Below are 25594 nucleotides of genomic sequence, written 5' to 3'. Positions count from 1 at the left end.
GGCTCCAGAGGCTGAGGCCCATTCCTGCTCTTATTTCGTATGTTCGTAAAATATTCATTGACCCTGCCTCAACTGCTTTCTGGCGAAGAGCTCCACAGACTCTCAACCCTCAGAAACAATTTCCCCTTATCTCCGTTTTAAATGGAAGACCCCTTATTTTTAAACTGCGAGCCTTGATTGTAATCTCTCACACAATGGGAAGCAAATTTTCAGCATCCACCATCAAGTCCCCTCAAGATCTTATATGTTTCAATAAGATCGCTTATCATTTTTCTAAACTCCAGTGGATACAGGCCCAGCCTATCCAACCCTCCCTCATAAGGTAAGCGCCCAACCCCAGGTGTCAGTCGAGTGAACCATCTTTGAACTGTTTCTAACGCATGTATATCCTTTCTTAAATAAGGAGACCAAAACTGTACACAGTACTCCAGATGTGGTCTCACCAATGCCCTGAACAATTGCAGCAAAGCAACACTATTTTTATATTCCATTCCCCTTGCAATAAACAACATTCCATTTGCCTTCCTAACCACTTGCTGTACCTGCATACTAACTTTTTGTGATTCATGTACCAGGACACCCAGATCCCTCTGTACCCCAGAGTTCTGCAATCTCTCTCCATCTCCAAAAGATGCTGCTTTTCTATTCTTCCTGCCAAAGTGGACAAGTTCACATTTTTCCACATTATAATCCACCTGCCAAATTTTTGCCTACTCGTTGAATCTATCCATGTCCCTTTACAGGCTCAATGTCCTCTTCAGAACTTACTTTCCTACCTATCATCGTGTAATCAGATTTAGCAACAATACATTGAATCCCTTCATCCAAGTCATTGATATAAATTGTAAATAGTTGAGGCCCCCTCACTGATTCCTATGCCCTCCACTCATCACATCTTGCCAACCCAAAAATGACCCATGTATGCTTACTCTGTTCCCTGTTAGCTAACCAATCCTCTATCAATGTTAATATGTTAGCCTCTACACCATGAGCTATTATTTTGCGTAGTAACCTTTGATGCATCACCTTGTCAAATGCCTTCTGAACTAAGTACAGCACATCCACAGGTTCCCCTTTATCCACCTTGTTCATTACTTCCTCAAAGAACTCTAATAAATTAGTCAAACATAATTTCCCTTTCACAAAACCATGTTGACTCTGCCTGATTGCATTGAGATTTTCTGAGTGCACTGCTGTAACCTCCTTAATGTTAGAATCCAGCATCCTATGACAGATGTTAGGCTAATTGGCTTGTAGTTTTCCTGAGAGAGTCCCATTCACTATTTTCCAATCTGATGGGACCTTTCCAGAATTGAGATAATTTTGAAAAATTAAAACCAACTCATCTGCTATTTCATCAGCCACTTCTTTTAAGACCCTGGAATGGGGACTTGTTAGCTTTTAGTTCTAATAATTTTCTTAGTACCCTTTCCCTGGTGATTGTAATTGTTTTATAAGTTCTTCCCTCCCTTTCACCTCCTGGTTTATAATTATTTCTGGGGTGTTATTTGTATCCTCTACAGTGAAGACAGATGCAAAATATCTGTTTAATTCATCCACCATTTCCTTATTTACCATTATTAATTCACCAGACTCACTCTCTAGAGGACCAACACTCAAATTAGTTATTCTTTTCCTTTTTAAACTCTTGCAGAAACTCTGTTTTATATTTCTAGCTTGCTTTGTCTTGTATTATCATTCCTCCTTTCCTATTAATCTTTTAGTAATTCTTTACTGTTCTTTATATTCTGTCCAATCTTCTTACCTGCCACTCATCTTTACAGAATTATACACTTTCCCTTTCAATCTGATACCATCTTTAACTTTCTTAGTTAGCCACAGATGATGCTTCCATCCCTGAAAGGGTCTTTCTTTCTCACTGGCACATATCTTTGCTGAGTATACAGAAACATTTTCTTAAATGTCTGCCATTGCATTTCTACTGATCTATCCTTTATCCTAATTTCCCAGTTCGCTTTAGCAAGCTCTATCTTTATGACCTCATAATTGCCCTTATTTAGGATTAAAACACTAGTCTTAGATCCACTCCTCTCTCTCCCGCAAAATGAATGTGAAATTCAATCATATTACGATCACTGCTACCTAGGGGCACCTTCAATATGAGGTCATTTATTAACTCTGTCTCACTGCTCATTATATCATTGGGGAGATGGTGGTGTCGTGGTAACATCACTAGACTAGTAATCCAAAAGCACAGGCTAATGCTCTGGCGGAATTTCAATTCAATTAATAAACCTGGAGTAAAAACTAGTCTCATTAATGGTGTCATGAAACTATCATCGATTGTTGCGAAAACACATCTGGTTCACTAATATCCTTTCAGGAAGGAAATCTGCCATCCTTACCCGGTCTGGCCTACATGTGACTCCAGGTTGACTCTTAAAATACCCTCAGCAAAGCCTCTTTCCTAGTTCTATCTATGTCATTGATACCTATGTGGTACCTATCCTCCCCCCTCCCAATGCAAGTTCATCTCCAGCCCAAAGCAGATGTCCCAAACCCTGGCAGCAGGCAGGCAAACACAGCCATCTGGACTTCCACTCTCAGCTGCAGAGAACTGTGTCTATACCCCCGTCTATACCGTCCCCTAATACCACTACATTTCTATTAACTCCCCCACTGCTTGAATGGCTTCCTGTACCCTGGTGCCATGGTCAGTTTGCTTATCCAAACTGCAGCCACCATTTTCAATCACACAAGCTGCAAGAACCTCAAACAAGTTGGACAATTGCAAAGGCTGAGGCTCTTCCACTTCTACCTGCTGTGTCTCCATATCCACCTCACTTGCAGGCTCATCCTCCTGCCCCTGGCCAAATCAGAAGACCCTATTACTAACGACTGTGACTGCCTCCTGGTACAAAGTATCCAGGTAACTTTCCCCCTCCCTAACGCATTGCAGTGTCTGCAGGTCGACCTCCAGCTCAATGACTTTGAACCACAGACACTTAGTACAGGCATGTTTGTCCTGGATCACAGTGGCATCCAGGACTCTCACATTTTGCAGTCCCACACATCACCCAGTCATTATCAATTCCTGTTTGTGGGACCATGCTGTGCGTAAATGGGGTGCTGCATTTCCTACATTACAACAGTGACTACACTTTTAACTGCAAGTGCTTTGAGATATCCTGAGGTTGTGAAAGAAAAAGATAGAGAGCCTTGCATCTATATAGACCTTTTCACAACCATCAGACATTCCAAAATGCTTTACAGCTGATTAACTGCTTTTGAAGTGTGGTCACTGTTGTAATGTAGGAAACACAGCAGCCGAATTGTGGACAGCAAGTTCCCATAGACAGCAAAGTGATAATGACCAATTTGTTTTTGTGATGTTTGAGGGATTTATATTGTCCAGGGTACTTGGGGGAACATCCCTGCTCTTCTGCAGCATACAGCCATAAGAAAGGGTATGCGTGATCTCTGTTTAAAATCTCGCCCAGAAGATGGCATCGCCAATTGTGCAGCACTCCCTCAATAGTGCACGAGCTTATCAGTCTTGGCATCTGCATTCAAGGCCCAAGAGAGATTTAAACACAAATTTCTGACTCAGAGGTTAGAATCTACCCACAGAGCCACAGCTGACAGAAAAGCACTGTATCAATGTAAGCCAGGAAGCTCTAAACTGTGAGCCAGTTCTGTTACTTTGCTAAAGTAGTGCTTCCAGGCTCAGGGCCAATGGATTCTGTCAGACTTTCCGAAGTCTGGAGCTGCAGTCAGAGGCCAGACTGGGTGGAGACTGTTTCTGCTGCACCAGATCCAGCCATCCTGTCAAACCAAAACAATGTCAGAGGCGCACCCGTGCCACTTGCCCGATAGATGGAAGGGTGAAGGCTGGGGATCGGTGACCTGTTTCGGACCATGATTTGGATTTAACCGAAGCACCAGAACACCGAATTCCCCGGCCACAATTCTCTGCCAGGGAGCAAGATAGTGCTTATATATAGCAAACAGGTAATGAAGCACCCCATTGCAAACTCACCCATTTCACTTCAATTTTATCCTCTCCACTTCCATCTCACTCTTTTCAAGGGCCATCAGGGAGAGGCAATAAATGCTGGCCTTGCTAATAAAGCTCATATCCCATGAACACTTCCATTTTACCCCTTCAACCCCATCATTTCCTTTCCCCTCCCTACCCCTCTTATCCCATCACTTGGCTCAACATTTGTTCTCTCCTCCATTTTCACCCTCCCTTGCCTCTCAACAATCTCATTTTCTCTCTCTTACCCCGACCATTTGCCTCCTCCACCTTGTTTTACTGACCCTTTCCCCAATCCCCTATCCCCTATCCCCATTCCTCCCTCTCGCTCTCTCTTACCCCAATCACTCGGCTCCACATCGTTTCTTCTCCAGGAAATCCAGACACAAAGTAACCGCACCGAAGCTCCGCCCACCAGCCTTATCCTGGTTGGCCGCCCCACCCCTTCCCCTCGCGGGCCTATCGGCTGGCTGCTCTCCCGCCCCCTCGCGCCCATTGGGCCGCCCCTCCGTCGGTCGGCGCGGATGGACATGGGGACGGACCAATGGGCGGGCGGAGTGAAGGCGCAGGCAGCGATCGGTTACTTTGTAAAATCGGCGGAACCGGAGTGGATCATGGCAGCGGGGTGAGTGAATGGGCGCAGCAGCGACGGACACTCCGGATTGACTGCGTTATCCAGCTCCCGTCTAACTCCGGATTTACTCCGTTATCTATTCCTTTTCCCAGTCCAATTTTACTCCGTTATACACTCCGGTTTCCTTACTCCCTTGACTGAGTTTCGGTTCTAACTCCGGCTTCACTCCGCTATCCGCTCCACCTGTAACTCCGGCTTCACTCCGCTATCCGCTCCACCTGTAACTCCGGCTTCACTCCGCTATCCGCTCCACCTGTAACTCCGGCTTCACACCGCTATCCGCTCCACCTGTAACTCCGGCTTCACTCCGCTATCCGCTCCACCTGTAACTCCGGCTTCACTCCGCTATCCGCTCCGCCTGTAACTCCGGCTTCACTCCGCTATCCGCTCCGCCTGTAACTCCGGCTTCACTCCGCTATCCGCTCCACCTGTAACTCCGGCTTCACTCCGTTTACTTGGAGAAGCTGGGGTTGTCCTCCTTAGTTCAAAGCAGATTGAGGTCTTTGATCGAGGTTTACAACACAATGACAGGTTGGGCTGTTCCGATTAGCTATTGGTATATGCAGGGTTGGGGTGATGGGGTAGACACACGTTTGATGTTTTGGGCAAGAGACGATGGGGATGGGATTAATGTGAAGGAGAACTTTGATCTGGAACTTGCTGCCCATGAGGGTGGTGGAAGCGGAGACAATCAATGGTTTCAAAAGGAAATTGGATGGTCACTTGAGGGAAATAAACTTGCAGGGCCACAGGGTTAGAGCAGGGGAATGGCACTGGCTGGATGGCTGTATGTATGGAGAGCTGGCATAGACTCAATGGGCCATACAGCTGCCTCCTGTGCCATAAATTTTGTGTACTACCAAAAATAGATTATCTGGCTTTTGGGTTTTTTTTTCTGCTTGTGGGAACTTGCTGTGCACAAGTTGGAAACTACTAGCAGTAGGATTTGCACTTCAAAATAATTTTACCTACTTGCTTTATGAAGGAAAAAGCCCAAAGCAGGTTAGTCAAGTTTAATGTCTAATGTGACGATTTGCTTGTATTTAACAGTCGATTTGACTAGGCTGCAAGATCAGGATATGGGTTACCTACTCATTACAGTTCTGTTTAATTCGTGCCCTTACATCATTATCCCAAGCATTTTTGCGTAAGAGGCTGTTTTATTCTTGTATTTGGAATTCTTCTGTTAAAATTAATAAATTGTGTAACTGATATTAAGGAAGTGGTAATGACTGACTGCTCATTGTATATTTATAGAACACATCAAGGCTGTAGTTGTGTGCTGTTTAAATTACTAGTACTGTACTGCAGTGATTAGAATCTCCCATGTATTTTTAATACTGACTGCGCTGCTTCAAAGCCTGATGACCTGCATAGATTGGAGTGCGTGCTGCATTGCTCAGCCTGTCAACTACAAAGTGGTTTGACACAGCAATAGTGAGAGACTTCAGTTATTCACATTGGTGTGGGGAGACTGGTTATCGTGTCTGGGCAGATTGAGGGGGAAACAGCAATCGCCACCCAAAATACTACAGGATGTGGCAGTACTGGAGCAGGTGGTGTGAGCCTATTTATTACAGGGAGGCGGTGACATAGTGGTATTGTCATGGGACTAGTATTCCAGAGACCCAGGGTAATGTTCTGGGGATAAAGGCAAAATACGGCAGATGCTGGAGCAAAAACAGAAAATGCTGGAAAAACTCAGCAGGTCTAAATGCATCTGTGGAGAGAAAGACAGAGTTAACGTTTTGAGTCCCTATGACTCTCTTCCTCAGAGCTCTGGGGAACCTGAGTTCAAATCCCACCACGGCATTCTTATTGAAATTTGAATTGAATAAGAATCTGGAATTAAAATTCTAATGATGATGGTGAAGCCATTGCCAATTGACATTAAAAACCGATCTGGTTCACTCATGCCCTTTAGGGAAGGAAATCTGCCATCCTTACCTGGTCTGGCCTACATGTGACTCCAGACCCACAGCAATGCGATTGACTCTTAATTGCCCTTGTTCAGAGGGCATTTAGGGATGGTCGTTGTCCTAGGCTGGGGCAGCACCCACATCCTATTTTTAAAAATTAAGTGTTGAATGTTAATGTGATAGATGTTGGGTGTAGGTTCAAAGTGTAACTTCAGAATGAAATAACTGACAACGGTTGCAAATTGAGGTAAGGTTGGACCCAATAACTGCTTCCAGGAAATTGAGCCTGTTCTTAGCAACCCAATTGCTGTCGATCTAATCAAAACAGCTCTATCCAAGGAAAGTAATGCTGTAAAGAATGAAGCTAGGGATACTTTCCTCAATCTAATCTCCTCTCCTCTTCCAACGCTATCTGATAGCTACTCTGACCATCTTATTTGGAGGACAAAAATAATTTGGCAGCACTTTAGTAAAGCTGTGAGGATTCTTGAGAGGATTCAGAGAAGATTTACCAGAATGGTCCCAGGACTGAGGGATTTTTGCTAATAGGTTAGGTTAGAGAAGCTGGGGTTATTCTCCTTGAAGCAAAGAAGATTGAGGGGAAATTTGATTGAGGTGTTCAAGATTACAACAGATTTAGATAAGGTAGACAAAGAAAACCTGTTCCCGTTAGTTGAACGCATAAGGACTAGGAGGACACATTTAAAATTTTAAGAGATATGGGAGGATGTGAAGATCTTTCTTATGTAGCAAGTGGTAATGACCTGGAACTTATTGCCCACGAGGGTGATGGAAATGGAGATGATGAATAATTTCAAAAGGAAATAAACTTGCAGGGCTACGGAAATAGACTAGAGGAGTGGCACTAACTAGATTGTTCCACAGTGAGCTGGCATGGACTCGATGGGCTGAATGGCCTCCTTCATGGCTGGAAAATGACTTTTATGACACCACAATTTTAACCTGGAATTCCCTCTGTGAGAATAGGCAAAATGCATAAAATATGAAGTAATTTAGTACTCGTGGGTTCATATTCTGACTCTGAAAACCAGATATTGGACTGTGCTTTGTGTCAGCCTCAGTCACAAGTATATACAGAATTATTGTTGCACGCTTCTGTGTGAACACCTAATGTCAATATATGCTGCCATTTCCTCTCCACTGCACCTTACCTTTTTGATATCTCACAGGATCCCTTATGGGAAGGTGCCCAGCTGATGTGTTTCTTGGATAAATGCTGAGAGATATGAACCAGGCAAAATGTTGCTAATGCCTTTGATCCCTGTTCAGTTTTGTTCTGTGTATACAAATGCCGAATGTTTTAATTGCCTTAGTTAGTGCTATGCCATTGGATTGCTGTGTTTCCCATTGAGCGGGTAAGTGGGTCCTTCTTAAAAAGATAAATGGATTGGAATCTGTTGCTATCTGAATGTGATTAATATCTCTGACCAGTTCTAATCTATATTTATCCCTGCCAGAGCTCTTAAAGCTTTTTGTAATTGAGTTTATAAATTTTAGATAAGGTTATCAGCAGTTGTCCCCGAAATCTTTTATTAGTTTATAGGAGCATTTACATCTTGAAGCTATTGAGGAACCAGCTGACTAAAGTGTTGCGATCTCTGTAGAGACCGATAGCGAAATTCGAACTTCCAGTTATCAGTCCAAGAAATGATGTCAAGATTTTACATTTTAAAACTTTTACTGTAACAAATAACCAAAAACATTATTGACTAAACACTTTTTTTTCTGTAGGCAACCTGTACTTTAAAGTACAGAAAAGAGATTCCTCATTTAACTTTTAGTCCGACTGAAAATCTCTTGCTATGCTTATATGTTACCCTGTCCCTTAAATGGTCGTTTCATCCCCAGGAACCAATTTAAAATTATTCTCAGCTCCCGATGGCTTGCGTCTTTTTTTACTCTCCCAGCTGGGTGACTTCGGATCCCAGAGCTGACTGTCATTGTGAGGGTTACACTGTGGACTCCTTCCCACTAACCCCAAGCTAGGTGAATTGTCCAGCCTCCTTTTAAATCCTCGCAAACTCAGTCTTCAATCTGCGTGCGAGCCCCCACCCACGTTCTGGTGGTGAACAATAGTCAGCTTCTTCTCTGCTGCAGGTGCAGGACTGCCTGCCCCTATCTCTAGCTCTATGCCTTTCAGATGGCTGCTGTTCACAACCAAACCAACAGCTGCTTGCCTGTGACATTCATAAATTTGTAGGGAAGCCTGTAATCTGATCTCAAAAATGGCTTCCTGTGCCCTCTTTCTCCATAGCAACATGAAACATATTAGTCTTGTTTCTAGATAGAAATGGCAATTAACTATCTTTGATCCCAAATACCTTTCATCTTAAAAATAAATGGATAGTTTACAGTACAACTGTTGACAATCCGATACCTATAACACCTGGCACTTCGGGAGACTCAGGATCTACTCATAGTACACTCGAAGACTGCTCCTCTTGTCTCCCAGTGTAATATCTTGCAAAACCTTCTCAGTAAAACAATTCAAGCCTTCCTTAGAGCTCTCGCAATCAAAGCAGCAAGGCTTACTGTCAGGCAGAATTCAGAGCAGGTCACACATTCATTTACCCTAAATTTAAAACTGCAGCCCCAAAATAGAACAATTTTATAAGCCTCGTAATCGTAACAAGTGAAAGCTATTTTCTGCGGTGAAAATGTTAATGAAAATCCTCACTACCTCGTGACGGCCTCTTATGTTTGATCATAGTTCTGTGATCTACTCTCCCAAAATATATTCTGATGTGGTGTAATTGGTGATCACAAGGGCATTCAGATTGCCATGACAGGGCTTGTGGCAGTAGCTGTAGTTTGGGTTTCATTTAGAAAATGCCCTATTTATAAAACTTAGTTGACCCTTCAGCCTCACTGCCTCATAGTTAGCACACTCTGCAGTAAAGGAAAGAGAGACTCGCGTTTCTATAACGTCTCTTCACAACCTCAGGACCTTCCAAAGCATTTCACATCGAGTCTTAATAATACTGGCTGAGGAATAAATATTGGCGAAGGCACAGGGGAGAATGCCTTTATGTTCGGTGCTCTTTTTAAGAGGGGTGGTGATCTCCATTGGCGATGCTGTTTCTTCAGGGAGGACCTTTTTGAGAACTATACATGCTTGAATTGCCCCTTTGGAGTTGTTGGGCAAACTAAATGGATTTGTTGGGGGTGCGGTGGACTATTGCTAGTGTTAACTGGTGTCTTCCTGGATAAACTGACTTGCCTGCTGCTATGTTTCATGAAATCGGGAAATGAATGTTGTGTAAATAAACAAATGGGCTGTTTGGGCAGAAAACTCTATCTCATTTTTATTTATTCTTGCATAGGACGTGGGTGTCATTGGCAAGGCCAGCATTTATTGCCAATCCCTAATTGCCCTTGAACTGAGTGACTCACTAGGCCATTTCAGAGGGCATTTAAGAGTCAACCACATTGCTGTGGGTCTGGAGTCACAGGTAAAGCCAGACCAGGTAAGGATGGTAGATTTCCTTCACTAAGGGGCATTAGTGAACCATAGAACCATAGAAAAGTTACAGCACAGAAGGAGGCCTTTCGGCCCATCTTGTCCATGCCAGCCCGAGGACACCCGGGTGCCCTTTCTAATCCCACCTTCCTGCACCCGGCCCATAGCCCTGCAGCTTACAGCACTGTAGGTGCAGATCCAGGTACTTTTTAAAACAGTTTAAAGTTTCTGCCTCTACCACCAACTTGGGCAGCGAATTGCAGACACCCACTATCCTCTGCGTAAAAAAAGTCCTTCCTCATGTCCCCCCTACACCTTCTGCCATTTATGCCAGGTGGGCCTATTTTTACACCAATCAGTGATAATCTTCATGGTCACCATTACCTAGCTGCCATGGTAGGATTTGAACCTATGACCCCAGAACATTAGCCTGAGCCCCTGGATTACTCACCCATTGACATTACCACTATGCCATCATCTTTCCCTATAGTATTAGCTGAAATGCTATTTCAAATAAACTTACTGGGATAAAAGCAAAATACTGTAAATGCCGGAAATCTGAAATAAAACCGGAAAATGCTGGAAAAACTCAGCAGCAACGATGGAGAGAGAAACAGAGTTAACCTTTCAAGTCCGTATGACTCTTCAGAGCTAAAGAGAGATAGAAATGTGATGGATTTTATACTATTTAAAGAGGGCGTGGAGCAGGTGGAGCAAGATAGAAGGTCAGGGATAGGCGGGAGCTCAGGAGAGATTTGACAAAGATGTCATGGACACAAAACAAAGGGTGTGTTAATGGTAAGTGTTAAAGACTAAAGAAGGTGCTGCTAGTGGCAGAGAGGTAAGATAGCAGAATATGTTAATATCAGAACAAGGGTTAGCACTCTGTGAAAGCAACGCAAATAAACTTGGCAGCTCTCCTCAATGTGCCCATACATGGAATCATAGAATGAGGCCATTTGACCCATCATGCCTGTGCTAGCTCTTCGAAAGAGTTAGTTCTATTCCCCTGTTCTTTTCCCTGACAGTTTATCTCCCCTTCAGGTATTTATCCAATTCCCTTTTGAAAGTTGGTACTGAAATTGCTATCATCGCCCTTTCAGGTAATGCATTCTAGATCACAGTCACTCGCTGCGTAAAAAGAATGTTTCCTTATGTGGCCTCTTGTTTATTGCCAATTCCCTTCAGTCTGTTTCCTCTCGTTACTGGCCCTCTGCCACCAGAAGTGGATTAAGGCACCGAGTCTAAGTTATATTATGCTTCAGCATGAACCACTTTCAATCTAATGTTCTCTATAGAAAGTGTGCTCTCAAAATGGAGTCTAGCCCACTAAGCAGGATAAGTTCATTCAACTGTTTGCTAGAATCGAATGCAAAACTGTTTCTAATCTGTAGCCAGGAAGCAGGCTATACTGGAACAGGAAGTGTTTGAAGAGCGAGTTTGTTTTTAGCAGCATCTTGTGCCCGTTAGCTGCTGCCATGTCTTAGGGGCAGGAGGTAGACCATTCTCTGTGTGTTTGCTGCCTCTCAATATTCCTCCATTCGTTCCTGGTTGTTGCTATGAAGAGCAAATGCTGAAAATAACTAACAGCTACACTGCTTACAATGCTAGAGGCACATATTTATATCAGTACCATTTCCATTAAGTGTAATTTTTTTTTTAACCCAAGTATGTAGAATGCTGTCCTGATAGGTCAGTTTTATTTTTAAAGAAAAGCACCAATCAGGTCAGACCCTTCAGCAGAGCGGAACGACCAACTCCAGTGGGTGTACTGTAGCTCATTGGCTGCCCACATTTAGCTCCCCACACCGCTTTGCAAAGTAAATCTATAACGTTAAGTGGAACTGCGCCCCAGCAGGGGATCTGCACTATCGGGAGGGCAGAAAGTAGTTATAAGAGTGCGCAGGCTTTCCAAATCACACCACGTGCAGTGGGCCAAATCCTTGACACTACCCTGATTGTTCCTGCATACGCAGCACAATGTAGAATGGTCAAACCACATGATTATTTCAAAGTGGTTTTATATTCAATTACAAACATTTTTTTTTAAAGTACTTTCCGAAGACATGAGCAGGATAAGCCAATGTAATGTACAGGAATATCCTGACTTCTGCATCTGTTGTGCAGCTTTTTAAAAAAAGAACGTTTATGGGATGTGGGCATTGCTGGCATTGTCAGTGACGCATTTTGCTCTAATTTGCTTAAGCCTTGCGGTTCTGAAATGCGCCTGTTATTTACCATACAGGTGCTAGATGTTAAACTGTGATCTTGAGGGGGAGCGATGTGGCAAAAGTAGTTCAGACACAGGCTCTTTCAAGTAAAATGACTGGATTTAACTCCCAAGTTTAATTGTTCAAAACATTTCAGTGAATTGGTTGCCATCTATCCTCTTTTAAGTGTAATCTTGGCTGGGATGCATTGTGAGATGCATCAATCTAACTGCGCACAGCAAGCCCCCACAAAAAGCAATGAAATAAATGAGCAGATAATCCCTATTTTTTTTTTCAGTAAAATGTTGAATAAAGGATAAATATTGACCAGGAGATCGGGAGAATTTCCTTTTAATATGAAAGAAAAATACTGCGGATGCTGGAAACCTGAATTTCTTTAGTCGTCTTAAAAGCAGCTCCATGGGATCTTTCACATCCACTCAAGGGGGCAGACCGGACCTCGATTTACTGTGCCTCCTGAAATAACACAATGTTACACTAGAAGTGGGGTAATTCACTTTAAATATGTATGGTGTGAAGGTGAAGCAATAACGTTTTAACAGTGTATTTAATTAAAATAGCAACATTTTGAGTCTGTTGAAATAATATTGAATGCAGCATTAGTTCATAAACTGCCAGGAATATTTTAGCAATATAAATAATTTCTATCTAAACACATAAATATTGAAAACATTTCTCCACTGCTGAGTAACTTTTAGTGAGCCACAATGTATTAGTGTTGGATTTTTTTTTAAAACGAGCAACTGTTTTTGATACCTCACCTGTTATTGTATCACCTCAAACTGAGATTCTCTTTTCTCGTCTGAATAAAGCAGGCTTCACTAAACTCAAATGATTTTTTACCTGGATTATCCCAAGAGCATGTTTGCTATTTGGGCGCTCATTAGAACTGTTTTTATGCAGTAATTATAATTTTAGCAAGTGCTTTGAGAGCTACCTTATTTACATGAACTCTCAGAATGATAGAATGGCTATACCACTCAAGGAGGCCATTCAGTCCATTGTTTCTGTGCCAGCTCAGTAGAGCAATCCACCTACTTCCGCTTCCCTGCCTTTTCTCCAGATCTCTGAAAAATCTCTTAAGCTAACAACCCAATTCCCTTTTCAAGGCTTCTATTGAATCTACTTCCACCGCAGTTTTAGGCAGTGCATTCCAATTCCTAACCACTCCCTGTGTTTTAAAAAAAAATTTCCTCATTTCACTGTTTGTCCTTTTGCCAATCGCTTTAAGTCATTGTCCTCTGGTGCTCAATCCTTCAGGCAATGGGAACAGTTTCCTCTCAATCAACTCTGCCTAACCTCTTTGTGATTTTGAACATCACGGTCAAGTCTCCTCTCCCATCTTCGCTTCTCCAAAGAGAAAAACCTCTGCTTCAGCAATCAGTCCTTGTAACTGAAGTCGCTCATCCCCAGAGCCATTCTCATAAAACGCATCTTTCATTTTTAGACATCTACCTAATCCACTTGGCCTTTGAGCTGCTGAACTATCTACTTTGAACCCCTGCTCCATTTGTTTCCTGTCTGTTGTAATTTAGGGCAATGTATGTCACCTCTTGAGTTGCGCAAAAGGCAGTGTTTAATTTTTAATATGTATCCACATGCTGATTACGTAAGACTTAAAAGTTTTTTTAAAATCCTGAGTGTGCTAATAACTACACTAACAAGCAATTGAAGACAACCAGCTGAGCTTGTAACGTGGCTCATTTATACCTGCTAGAAGTGACATACATTCATACACAGGGATCTGTTCTCCACAAACAAAAGAAATATATTCAAACCTGGCATCTTCTTTGAATTACACAGGAGCTTGGGGAGCATATAGTTCCCCATTGCTTTCTCCTTGACACTGCCTTAGCCAATTAGAGTGGATTTCCCAACCAATTTCTCTTGTAGTATAAGTTGTTGTGATTGTTTGAAATTTGGCATCCTTGTGTTTGTCCTGATGAGTGCAGGATGAAATTCTCTGACAACACATCTCTCTTTTTGGCAATATTTAAAAGTTTAAATTCTTTGGGAACTGGTTGTCATTGGCAAGGCTGCTATTTGTTGCCCAGGGCTTGAGTTACCCTGTGAATGTGATGGTGGGCTTTTTTCCTGAACCGCTGCAGCATGTGTGGTCTCAGCTTTTGCCCTTGTTAAAGTCTGTGGTATGAGGCTCCACCAATAAGCCCACACATTGCATTACTACACAAGAATGAGAATTCTGAACTGTCTGAAATCTTATAATTCCATTGCAACTCTGTCTGCAGCCTTGACCACCCAACCCTTAACTTTGTTATCTGGTGAGTTCAGAATTCACCAAGGCTGTTTCACCAGTCTCTTTTTTTTTTCTCTCACCCTGAAACCTGAATATCCACAGACTGATAACAAAGCATTCCTGTTGGTTAGCCTTGAAGTAAATATGGCCTTGATCACTCTGTGTGAACCATTGTTTACCCTTTAAAGAGCTTCCAATCAGCAAAAGATTTTTTTTTTTTGGCAAGTGTAAATAAGTTGCATTTTCATTTTTTTGAAAATATATAAAGTATGTTTTATGCATTCACACGATGTGAGCATCGGCGAGGCCAGCATTTATTGCCCATCCTTAGTTACCCTTGAGAAGGTGGTGATGAGCTGCCTTCTTGAACCGTTGCAGTCCATGTGGTGTAGGTACACCCACAGTGCTGTTAGGGAGGGAGTTCCAGCATTTTCCAGTGACAGTGAAAGAACATCAATATATTTCCAACTCAGAAATAAAATTAAAACGTGAGAAAAACTCAGCCGGTCTGGCAACATCCCTGGGTAGAGAAACAGAGTTAAAGTTTTGAATCCAATATGACTCTTCTTCGGAATTAGTTCATCCAGCACTTTCAATTTATTTCAGATCTTCAGCATCCACAGTATTTTGTTTTAGTTCCAAGTCAGGATAATGTGTGACTTGGAGGGGAACTTGCAGGTGGTGGTGTTCCATGAACCCTTGCCCTTCTAGGCGGTGGTGGTGGTGGGTTTGAAAGGTGCTGTTAAAAGAGTCTTGATGAGTTTCTGCAGTGTATTTTGTGATGGTACACACTGCTGTCACTGTCCGTCGGTGGTGGAGGGAGTGAATGTTGAAGATACTGGGTGGGGTGCCAATCAAGTGGGTTGCTTTTTATCTGGATGGTGTCGAGCTTCTTGAGTGTTGTGGGAGCTGCACTCATCCAGGTAAGTGGGGAGTATTCCATCACACTCCTGACTTGTGCCTTGTAGATGGTGGACAAGCTTTGTGGAGTCAGGAGGCAAGATACTCACTGCAGAATTCCCAGTCTCTGACTTGTGGCCACAGTATTTTTATCACTGGTCCAGTTCAGCTTCTGATCAATGGTAACTCCAGGATGTTGATGGGGGATTCAGCGATGGGAATGCCATTGAATGTCAAGAGGTGATGGTTAGATTCTCTCTTGTTGCCGATGGTCATTGCCTGGAACTTGGGCTACTTGCCTCTTTTCAGCCCAAGCCTGAATGTTCTCCGAAAATTGGTGGAGGATTGGACACTTATTATATGCTTATTTTGTGTGATAATTTTAACAGAATTAATAAAGCCGGATACTGCTCTTAAATACATCGACTATTGCAAAGAAAAAGTTGAACAACACCTTTCCGTTATTCGGAATGGGCTGGTTCATGGGAAATCTTATGTCCGTCATCATGCCAATGTCTTTTAGCAGAAATTTGAACTGTAGACAGTTACGAAGACAAAAATACAGCACGTCTTGATCAGAGAACTCTATTCTGACGATGCTGCGCTAGTCACTCACGTGGAAACTCAGCTATGCAGACTCCTGGACTGTCTTCCCCCTCACCTGTAACTTGTTCTCCCGGTGTCAAGAAAATGATGGTTATGGGACAGGGTGTCACGTCTCTGCCTTTGATCACACTAAATAACATAACGCTGGAAGCGGCTGGCCAATTCTGCTACCTTGGGTCCACGGTGACAGACAATCTGCCCCTTAATGCAGAACCTAATGCACGCGTAGGGAAAGCAGCTACCACCCCTTGGGCGACTCATAAAACGTGCATGGATTAGCAGCAAGCTGACTCCGAGGATCAAGTAGCTGATGTACGAAGTTTGTGTCCTCGGCAGCATGCTGTATTGCTGTGAAACCCGGACGACTTGTGGCTATCGAGAAAGGAAGCTCAACAACTTTCATCTCTGCTGTTTACTGTTTACGGCTTGAGATTCTCACGGAAGGGCAGAAACACGAGTGTGGCAGAGTCCTCTCAATGACACTCATCAGGCAGAGCTGACTGCGCTGATTCGGCTGCCTCCACAGGATGGAAGCCGGGCCTATACCTACGGGCTTTCCGTATGGCGAAGTAGCCAGAGTCAGGACACCAGGAGGCCCCAGGCATTGATTTTTTTTTTGCACCTGGGAGACGCCAGCTGATGACCAAGGAAAATGGCAGCATGTCCTGTGGGCCAGCATGTGCTGCCATGACCATCAGCGGCTGCAATGACTTGAAACAGGTGCCAACACTGAGGAAACAACAACAACCCACACTGACAGCTGATAACCCCTTCATGGGCAGAACCTGCCTCTCACGGATTGGTCTATTCAGCCATCAGCAAACGTGTACGACCCGAAGCTACCCCATCCCGAACGGATTTGATTTGCTGCATGCTCATCATACGCAGGTAGAAAGATGCCGGCCATTAACCTAAACCAGCAACACCTTCAAAAGGACATTGAGAAACAGGAGCAGGAGGAGAATATTTCAGCCCCTCTAGCCTGATCTGGAACTCACCATTCCAGCACCTACCCTATCAAACCCTCTCAATCTTTGGTCTCAGTGAGATCACTTCTCGTTCTCCTAAACTGCAGTTGGTGTAGATCTACTCTGGTCACCCCCCCCTCCTCATTGGTCAGCGCTCTCACCCTAGGAATCGATCTAATGAACCCAATTTCACCATTGCGACCAAAGTGAGATCTCCACCCTGCCGTGTATTCGGGAAAACCGAACTGAGGTGCCCACAGTTTCCATGACTGGTGCTCCCTTCGAGTGATCCGGGTGCACCTGATGGGTGATCTGACCTCCATTTAATGGTACCAGTCTTTGCACGCCAACTTAAAATGTGAATGCTTTCACAACACACGGGGTGCATTTTAGTGATCACCGACTTTATTGGGGAATAAACTGTGTAGGACCTCTCAACAAAGCAATGATAACTTTTAGTGGTAATCTCATGGCTCCGAAAGACTTTGGGACTTTGGCTGTGGAAGGTGTTGTATAAATTCTATTTTATTCTGTCCAATAAGCAAAACATATGCTTGAATTTTTATTTTTTAAAAATATTTTATCCGCACAACAGTTTGAAATTCATTGAATTTGCAAATGGTGCACAATCTCTGCTTTGACTTTGCAACGATCAAAGTATTGAAGTGGCTGAACAGTATTTTACTAATCACTGTGTTGAGAGCTCTTCTAATGTAGTTTGTACTGGGAGTGCCTGTGATTGATCCCATCCCTACTTTGAGTAATTAATAGCTTCCCACTTAACTAGAACAGTAATTTTTTTTTAATACTACAGACCGTCCCCTAGCCCACCACATCGTGTGTATCCTGTAATTTGAAATACTGCAACTTATAACTGATAATGACGTTGATGAAGTTTGCATTGTGTGTGTGTGTGTGTGTGTGTGTGTGTGTGTGTGTGTGTGTGTGTGTGTGTGAGAGAGTGAGAGATCAATCGTGTCAAAGGTGAACGTTCCCCAGTCATAATTGCACCACCATTGGTGACCGTCACTTCAGTTGACTAGGCCCCGTGCTCTGGAACTCCCTCCCGGCACCCCTCTCCCTCATTGTCCCCCTTTGAGACCCTCCTTAAAACCTACCTCTTTTGGCCATTTGACCTAATATCTCCTTATGCAGCTCAGTGTCATACTTTTTTTGCAACGCTTCTGTGAAGCACCGTGTTGGGATATTTCATTACAGAGATGGTGCTGCCTGCGGAGTAGTTGGACTTGATAATTCACACGCTCCTCCCATCCCGGCCATTACAGTATACATTGAATAAATGAATGAGTGAGAGAAGTGAACAGAGAGGGAGGTACACAGTTGAGAGAAACAAAAGAGATGGAAAGGTAAGGCTATGAGATCAACAAATTCTAATAGCAAGGGAAACGTGAGAGGGATTGTGAATGGAAGCTCTAAGAAAGGTGGAAAGGGAAAGAGTGAGAGAGAAAAATACAGTAGGAAAAAATGTTTCTGTTTTCACCTCTGATCTAATGTAGGATTAATTGGATAGCTCTGACAGAGCCAACACTTGAACGATGGATTGAATGGGCTGCTTTTGTGCTGTAAGATGCTATCGCCTCGAGCAACAGAATTGTGGAGGATCGACTATTACTATTATGGAAAGCCTAGCTTCTTCTTAGAATCAAAGTGAATTGTGGAGGGGGCAGGGGAGGGTGGGAGGAGGGTGGGGTACTGCTGCAACCTGTGAGATTTCCGATTTGTTTTTAAGGCTAACTGAATCGTTTAGTCTAGCTGATTTTGATCTGTAATAATAGAATTGAAAACTCCAATTCGTTAGCCATCAGACCACAGAGTAAAACACTGCACCCCACTCCCTATTCTCTGCATGCTCCCCCCCCAACAACCCCACCCAATACCTTGACATATCCTGCACTTCACATCCATCATACAGCTTTTGCAGGAAAAAAAAGGACTTGCGTTTATGTAGCACCTTTCACATCCTCTGGCTGCAAAGTGCTTTTGCCTGTCCAACAAAGTAGCGCTTTTCAGAAGATTGGTCATTGTTGCAGTGTAAGGAACATGGCTGCCAGTTTGTGCACAGAAAGCTCCCACAAAAAGCAATGAGATAATGACCAGATAATCTGTAGTGATGTTGATTGGGCGATAAATATTGGCCCTGGACCACCCAGGAGAGCTCCCCTGCTTTCCCCTCAATAGCGACCATAGGACGTTTTACGTCTCACCGACAGCGCAGTCGGGACCTCGGCTTAATGTCCCATCCAAAGTACGGCACCTCCCACAGTGCAGCGCCCCTTCAATACTGCTCTGGAGACTCGGCTTAGGTTTCGTGGTCAAGTCTCGAGTGGAACTCGAACCCACAGCTCTGACTCGGAGGTGAGAACGCTACTCACTGAGCCACAGCTGGCAACTGTGGTTAGCTACCCGTTTGGGGATATGAAAACTTCATACCTTTAAATGTTTTGCTTCCAACTATGAAACCTCTAAAACCCAGTGAAATGTTAAAATGATGATCATCTTTTTTGTCTTCCAATTGTTACACAACATAAGAGATAGGAGCAGGAGTAGGCCATTCGGCCCCTCAATCCTGCCCCGCCATTCAATAAGATCATGGCTGATCTGCCCCAGGCCTCAACTCCTCTGTCGTGCCTTTAAGTACTCTCAGTGATCTGGCCTCGGCAACTCTCTGGGGTAGAGAATTCCAGACATCCGCTACCCTCTGAGGAAAAAATTCCTTCACATCTCAGTTTTAAATGGGAGTCCCCTTATTCTGTAACCATGTCCCCTGGTTCGAGATTCCCCCCTCTAGTGGAAACATCTTCTCAACACCTACCCTCTCAAGATCCCCTCAGAACCTGGTAGCTCCAAAGAAGAGTCATATGGACTCAAAACGTTAACCCTGTTTCTCTCTCTCTCTCTCTATGTCCACAGATGCTGTCCGACCTGCTGAGTTTTTCCGGCCTTTTCTGCTTTTGTCCCCTCAGAATCTTGCACGTTTTAATAAGATCACCCCCTCATCCTTCTAAAGTCTAATGAATAAAGGCCTAACCCGTTCTTGATAAGTCAACCCCTTCCCCCTTCATCCCAGGATTACAGTTATGGATGAATTCTATACAAAAAGGGATTTTGTAAGTTTAGTACTTAAACTGTTTTGAGTGTTAAAACCCTGAAGAATCCCCACCCCACCCCACTCCACTCTTTCTGTGGCTGATTCAGGAAACACATGGGACGTCTGATGAACAAATAAATTCATTAGGGTCAGGGCCAAGAATGAGGGGAATGTTATGCTCTGGTTATGTCCCTTTTAAGTGTTCTGCAGTAGCTGAGCAGATATTGTAAGTGGAGCCAGGAGTAAAAATCCAAGAACCAAAATCACGAATGAAGGTAAATAGAGATGTTTTTTTAAAGAAAATCATTCTCAGGATATGGGTGTCAATAACCAAATCTGGTTTTTATTGCCTGTCCCCAATTGCCGTGAGGAGGTGGTGAGTTAGGAAACAAACCTTTCGCACCACCCCCCCCTCCCCCTCCCTTCCCCCTTCCCCCTTCCTTCCTCCTCCTCCTTCCCCCTTCCCCAATGGAGTTAACTTAAGGAATTGGCCTCAGCACTGTGACCGGCTTTGTTGAACAGGTCGGACTTATATGCGGCGCCAAGGCTTGTAGATCTCCCAAATCAGTCTGTATGAACCCTAAACAATGACCTAATTAACCGATGGGCTGAAGAGTCTCCTCCCCGTGCCTTCTGTTTAGGGAGCCTCGAACTGGGCTGAAATGAGGGATTCCTGATAGAGCACAGAACTGTTCTGAGGAATGCATGCCAAGAAAATAGTTGGGTTTTGGCCAAAATTGTCATGGTCAGGAAGGGAAAGATACTGTATCTATAACACAGATGTTTTGACTCGTCTGTCTTGCATTTAGACTGTTTTCTGTACTCAGTTACTTTCCTCTGTAATTAAAATAAAAATAGCTGGAAAACCTCAGCAGGCCTGACAGCATCTGTGGAGGATTTTGTTTTTATCCCTCTGTAATTAGTTACTGACTTGTAATTGAAATCACCAGTGACTACACGTCTTTAAAAAACAAGTACCTTATTGGCTATAAACGTCTTGAGATGTCCTGAGGCTGCTAGTGCAAGTCTCACGTCATGTGGTATCGGAACAAACTGGCTGTGTTTGTTTCTGCGTGGGACAGACCGAAGCCACGACTAGAACGAAAGGAAGTTCATCCCCTCTCCCTCCAAACAAAAAGTGTTTTTTTATATCTTGCTGTGTTTTTTTTCTCCCCCTGCCCCCCACCCAGAATGGTAATGAACGAGGACCTTTCCAAGATACTGAATGAACTTTGGAAAGCAGACGAGAATCGCCTTCTGCCTGGAAAAGACTATCAGATCTCTGTGCAGGTTGGCATCATTTTCAAGTAGCTTTAAAAACTGCGTTTGGACCTGCGTTTGGTGCAGTGGACCGTGTCAGTTGTGTTGGGTTTTGTTTAGCGTGGTATTGGGCAGTGTTGGTTGCATTGGGATTTATACAGAGCAGTTTTTATTTTACTCACTCGTGAGATGTGAGCATTGTCCGAGGTGGGGGGTGGGGTGGGCAGCATTTGTTGCCCTTGAGAAGAAGATGGTGGTGAGCGGCCACCTGGAACCTCTGCAGTCCCTGTGCACCCACAGCGCTGTTAGGGAAGGAGTTCCAGGATTTTGATTCAGTGGCAATGAAGGGACAGCGATTTATAGTTCCAAGTCGGGATGGTGTGTGGCTTGGTGAGGAACTTGAAGGCGCAGTATTGGGTAATGTTGGTTATTCTGCTGTTAGACTAGCAATAAAAGCAACCTCTGCTTCTCTTGCAGGGAAAAGCCTCTTATGTCCCTGCTGGAAGTAACAATGCAAGAGACAATGCCCGCAGGCCACTGTTTTCCTACGTGAACGAGGAGCGTTTACGGACGATTAAGTCCTTTGCTGGTAGGTTCTAAAGTTTGTGTAATATTCAAGCTAACCATAGGAATCAAGAGTTTACTGAGTTTGATCATTGAACACCAGTTTGAAGATCTGATGTGATCTGTTCACTACTTTCCTTCTGGCTCTCTGTTTTACACCCGGTTCTGATTCCGGATTGTGCGGAGGACTCCAGGCTGCTCAGCCACAGCAGTTAACCTCTCGTTGATCAGAGTTTGCACTAATTAAGGGACAGACCAGTTTGAACACTGCTCCATTTTAGCAGAATAGTGCATTCTGCAGCGTATGGTATAATGTTCCTGTGTTTTCAACACACACTGCATCACTCGACTTACAATGAGCAGGGCTACGGGGCAGTTAAATCAGCGCTGGGCGACCTGGGCTAGTGAGTGGGCCACGTGAGTGGCTCTCCTTCATCGCAGTGGGCTGCAGGATTGAAATGGGGCATCGGCCATGACCCCACGAATAAGATTAAATACATTGAATACACGCCGAATATTTCCTAACGAGTTACAGAAAATGTTTAACCATTCATATATTAATAGAACTGTCATCAACTTCAAATGGTAAAAACGGAATAAGTATTTATGCTTCCTTTACATCATACTCAAGTGTGCCTTCTGGTTGGACCTTAGATTAGGACTCAGGGATATGCGGATGCTTCCCAGTTCAGTGCTGAGGTTTTCATCCGTTAGCCTGTTGTGCTCCTTGCATTTGATGTGTCCCATAGCAGAATAAGACTGCTCACGTGCATGTCGATCCGAAGATTGGCATCAGCTTTGCAATGCATTAGCGGAGAACTGGACCAGGGACGTTCAACTAAACTTCTCATATACTTTCCTCTTTTAGCTGGTTCATTTTGTCTTCATCCAGGGCATGAACGTGAATTAATTCCTCCTCAAACTTCCTTTTATCGACCCCACGCCCCCCCCCACAAGCCTTTGCCGTACTATGCCACATTTGCTCAGATTAAATTCAAATGGATTTGAGAGCAACGCGAGTTCGGGTTTCAGACCACTCAGGGAAGAAAAGCGGTTCTGAACTCACTCTGCCAGTGTGGACAGCCCTTGTATGTGGACAGATGGATCAGGTTCATTTCCTTGATCAGAGTGTTTTTCCAGCATTTTTTTTCAAATTTGGGAGGTGAGTGCAGTCACGTGATGGTAACTGAGCGGACTTTAACTGTAGGTGTCGTGTGAATTTCTGACACTAGCAACTATCGTGGGTACGAGGTGATTTTTTTCTCCCCCTGCAACAACTCGTTCAGCGCGTTCAGGTGACCAGCGAGAAAAGCCACATCCAAAATCCAGTTTTCATCTTCTAACTCTGGTTAGATTTGAGATTCCTGAGCAAGGAACCGCTGGGTTTCTGGTAGAAGTGCCAGGAGGCAGGTCCAGTACTTTACCACAGCTCAGCCAGCGCACTTCAGTGGGCGTGACTAGGTCTCCATATCCTGTTTCAATTTGGTCCATAATTTCCACAAACTGATGTGATGCAGGGGGCGAGCACGGATGGAGTTAATAATCTGTTCCACTTTGTCCATTATAGCTTTCGGTCAAAAACAGAATTACCTGGAAAAACTCAGCAGGTCTGGCAGCATCGGCGGAGAAGAAAAGAGTTAACTGTTCTGTTCTGTGGAAGGGTCATGAGGACTCGAAACATCAACTCTTTTCTTCTCCGCCGATGCTGCCAGACCTGCTGAGTTTTTCCAGGTAATTCTGTTTTTGTTTTGGATTTCCCTCATCAGCAGTTTTTTGTTTTTAAAGCTTTCGGTCTGCCTCACTTGTCACATCTAGCGCAGAACACTTCTTGGGGTATTATGCAATGCACACCAAATATGTCAGGTACACAAGCTTTCAACAAAGCTACAAATCCACGGTGTTCTCCTATCAAAGAGGGACACCCATCTGTTGTAACTGATGCAGTTTTTTCCAAAGGTAACTCATGCTCTTTGGTGGGGGGAAGAAAACCAGTAAATGCCTTGGAAAATACTGAGCCCTGTGCTTACCTGTGTTTCCCCAAGAGATCTAAAAATTCTCTGTCACATTCAGATCACTGTCAACACGATGAACCCATACGCATAGCTGGGCAATGTCATTAATATCTTTGCATTGATCCAGCGCCATACTGAAACCCTCACCTGAACAGACAGTTCTGAAAAGCTGCCCTGTCAGACTGGCAGCTACATCATGCACTCTGCGACTCATGGTATGTCTGTTGAGTTGCAGACCTTTTAACACGTTTCATCGTCTCCTCTTGCTTTTTAAACCCAGCAAATAAAACAGCCGCGGATTCAATGAGGCGTTTTTTTCACTAACTCGCCATCTGATAATGGCTTTCCATTTTGTTCGCAAGTAATCAGGCAATACGAAAGCTAGCCAAAGTCACTGCGTCACTCTCGTTCAACGCTCGTCTAAGTACCTGCTTCTGTGTTTCCATGGCTTCCTTCAGATTTGGAAGCTGTCGATCGAGTTGGGCAGAATCTATCAGAAATGTTGCCCCGTGAGAGGAATGGCATGCTTCATAATGTCTCTTAACGTTGTATTTTTTTTGGAACTGAGATCACCTCATTGCAAATGAAGCAAAACGTCCTCCCCTTCTATTCAATAACAAAACAATCCAGCTCCCAACTTTCTTTTACCATTCTGCCTCATCACTGATTTTCCCCCTTTTTGGCTACTACTTCTTCCTCTGTACTTTTTGATTTTGCACTCGATTCTCCTTTGTCACACTGCTTCAACACAAAGCGATCCGTTGGAGCCAAATTAAGTAAGATCTGAATGAAATCTCTGGAATTGCTTTGTGGCTCGTCTCTCTCTCTATTCACCAGGGGTTAAACATTTAGCCGTCAGTGTGTACGGACTGAATTACTGCCAGAAGTATCAAAGGCGCAACCTCCCACATCCACCGGCAGCCACAATGGTTTAACTGTGCCTGCCTATCCATAATTCGCCAGGCGTGCTGATCGATTCGTAGCAGCGCAATGCTGCACATGGACAAACCGTCTCGTGGGCCACACTCGGAACCCCGATGGGCCACATGCAGGTCGCCCACCACCAAATTAAAGCATTGTAACATCATTACAGAATGGAAGCAGGCCATTCGGCCCATCAAGTCCATTCTGAGTCCGTCATGTAGCTCTCTAGCACCTGTGCCATTTTACCAGTGGCCAACTGCATTGTAGATTAGATTTTCTCTTGGACAAACTCTCCAACATCTCTCCAGGAGTGGCTTAGTTTGGTTCATTTATTTCACCCAACTGGGTTTTCTCTATTTTTAGATTTTCCCAATGGTATAACCTTAGAGGACGTCTTAGTTGCACATTTTGAGATACTTTAAAAGATAATATTTTTGGTAAATCGTTCTGTCCGGTCGCATAATTTAATGTTTAATTATTTGTTTGAATAGCCTTCATTGTCCTCTTGGACAATTACGAAATGTCGACTGGGATTGCTGAGGTGGTGACTCCAGAAGAGAGGGCTGAAAACAGTTGCTTTCTCGATGCGATTCTTGAAACAAAAGTCATGCAGGTGGGTGGTGTCGACAAATGGACTTGTGAATTGTACCAGGTTTCTGAAATCATGAATACCACATGTGGTAGGAGCTGTGTCAGTTGAATTTATAAAGCAGCCAGTGACGGAAACTG

At 43.9% G+C, this 25594-nt stretch overlaps 2 protein-coding genes across 4 annotated transcripts in view; one reads left to right on the top strand and one right to left on the bottom strand.

The window, feature by feature from the left end:
• The window catches only part of LOC121293329 (NADH-cytochrome b5 reductase 3-like), a 33131-nt gene extending 28701 nt beyond the window's left edge, over nt 1-4430 (bottom strand). Inside the window, exon 1 of the mRNA XM_041216279.1 lies at nt 4340-4430. Coding sequence (XP_041072213.1) covers nt 4340-4360 — 21 coding nt within the window. The 5' untranslated portion in view covers nt 4361-4430. The remainder of the gene's footprint in view (nt 1-4339) is intronic.
• Nucleotides 4431-4533: 103 nt separating this feature from the next.
• Nucleotides 4534-25594, top strand: part of endouc (endonuclease, polyU-specific C) — a 33989-nt gene continuing 12928 nt past the window's right edge. Inside the window, exons 1-4 of one of the 3 annotated variants that reach the window (XM_041216050.1) lie at nt 4534-4625; nt 21296-21395; nt 21843-21954; nt 25357-25478. In XM_041216050.1, coding sequence (XP_041071984.1) covers nt 4615-4625; nt 21296-21395; nt 21843-21954; nt 25357-25478 — 345 coding nt within the window. In that variant the 5' untranslated portion in view covers nt 4534-4614. Of the gene's footprint in view, nt 4626-18243; nt 18364-20984; nt 21396-21842; nt 21955-25356; nt 25479-25594 lie in introns of those variants that run through there. The other 2 variants (XM_041216051.1, XM_041216049.1) reach the window with 2 other exon arrangements.

This window comes from Carcharodon carcharias, chromosome 21 (assembly GCF_017639515.1).
Source record: "Carcharodon carcharias isolate sCarCar2 chromosome 21, sCarCar2.pri, whole genome shotgun sequence".
Lineage (NCBI taxonomy): Eukaryota > Metazoa > Chordata > Chondrichthyes > Lamniformes > Lamnidae > Carcharodon > Carcharodon carcharias.
This window is presented reverse-complemented; position numbering and strand designations above follow the sequence as displayed.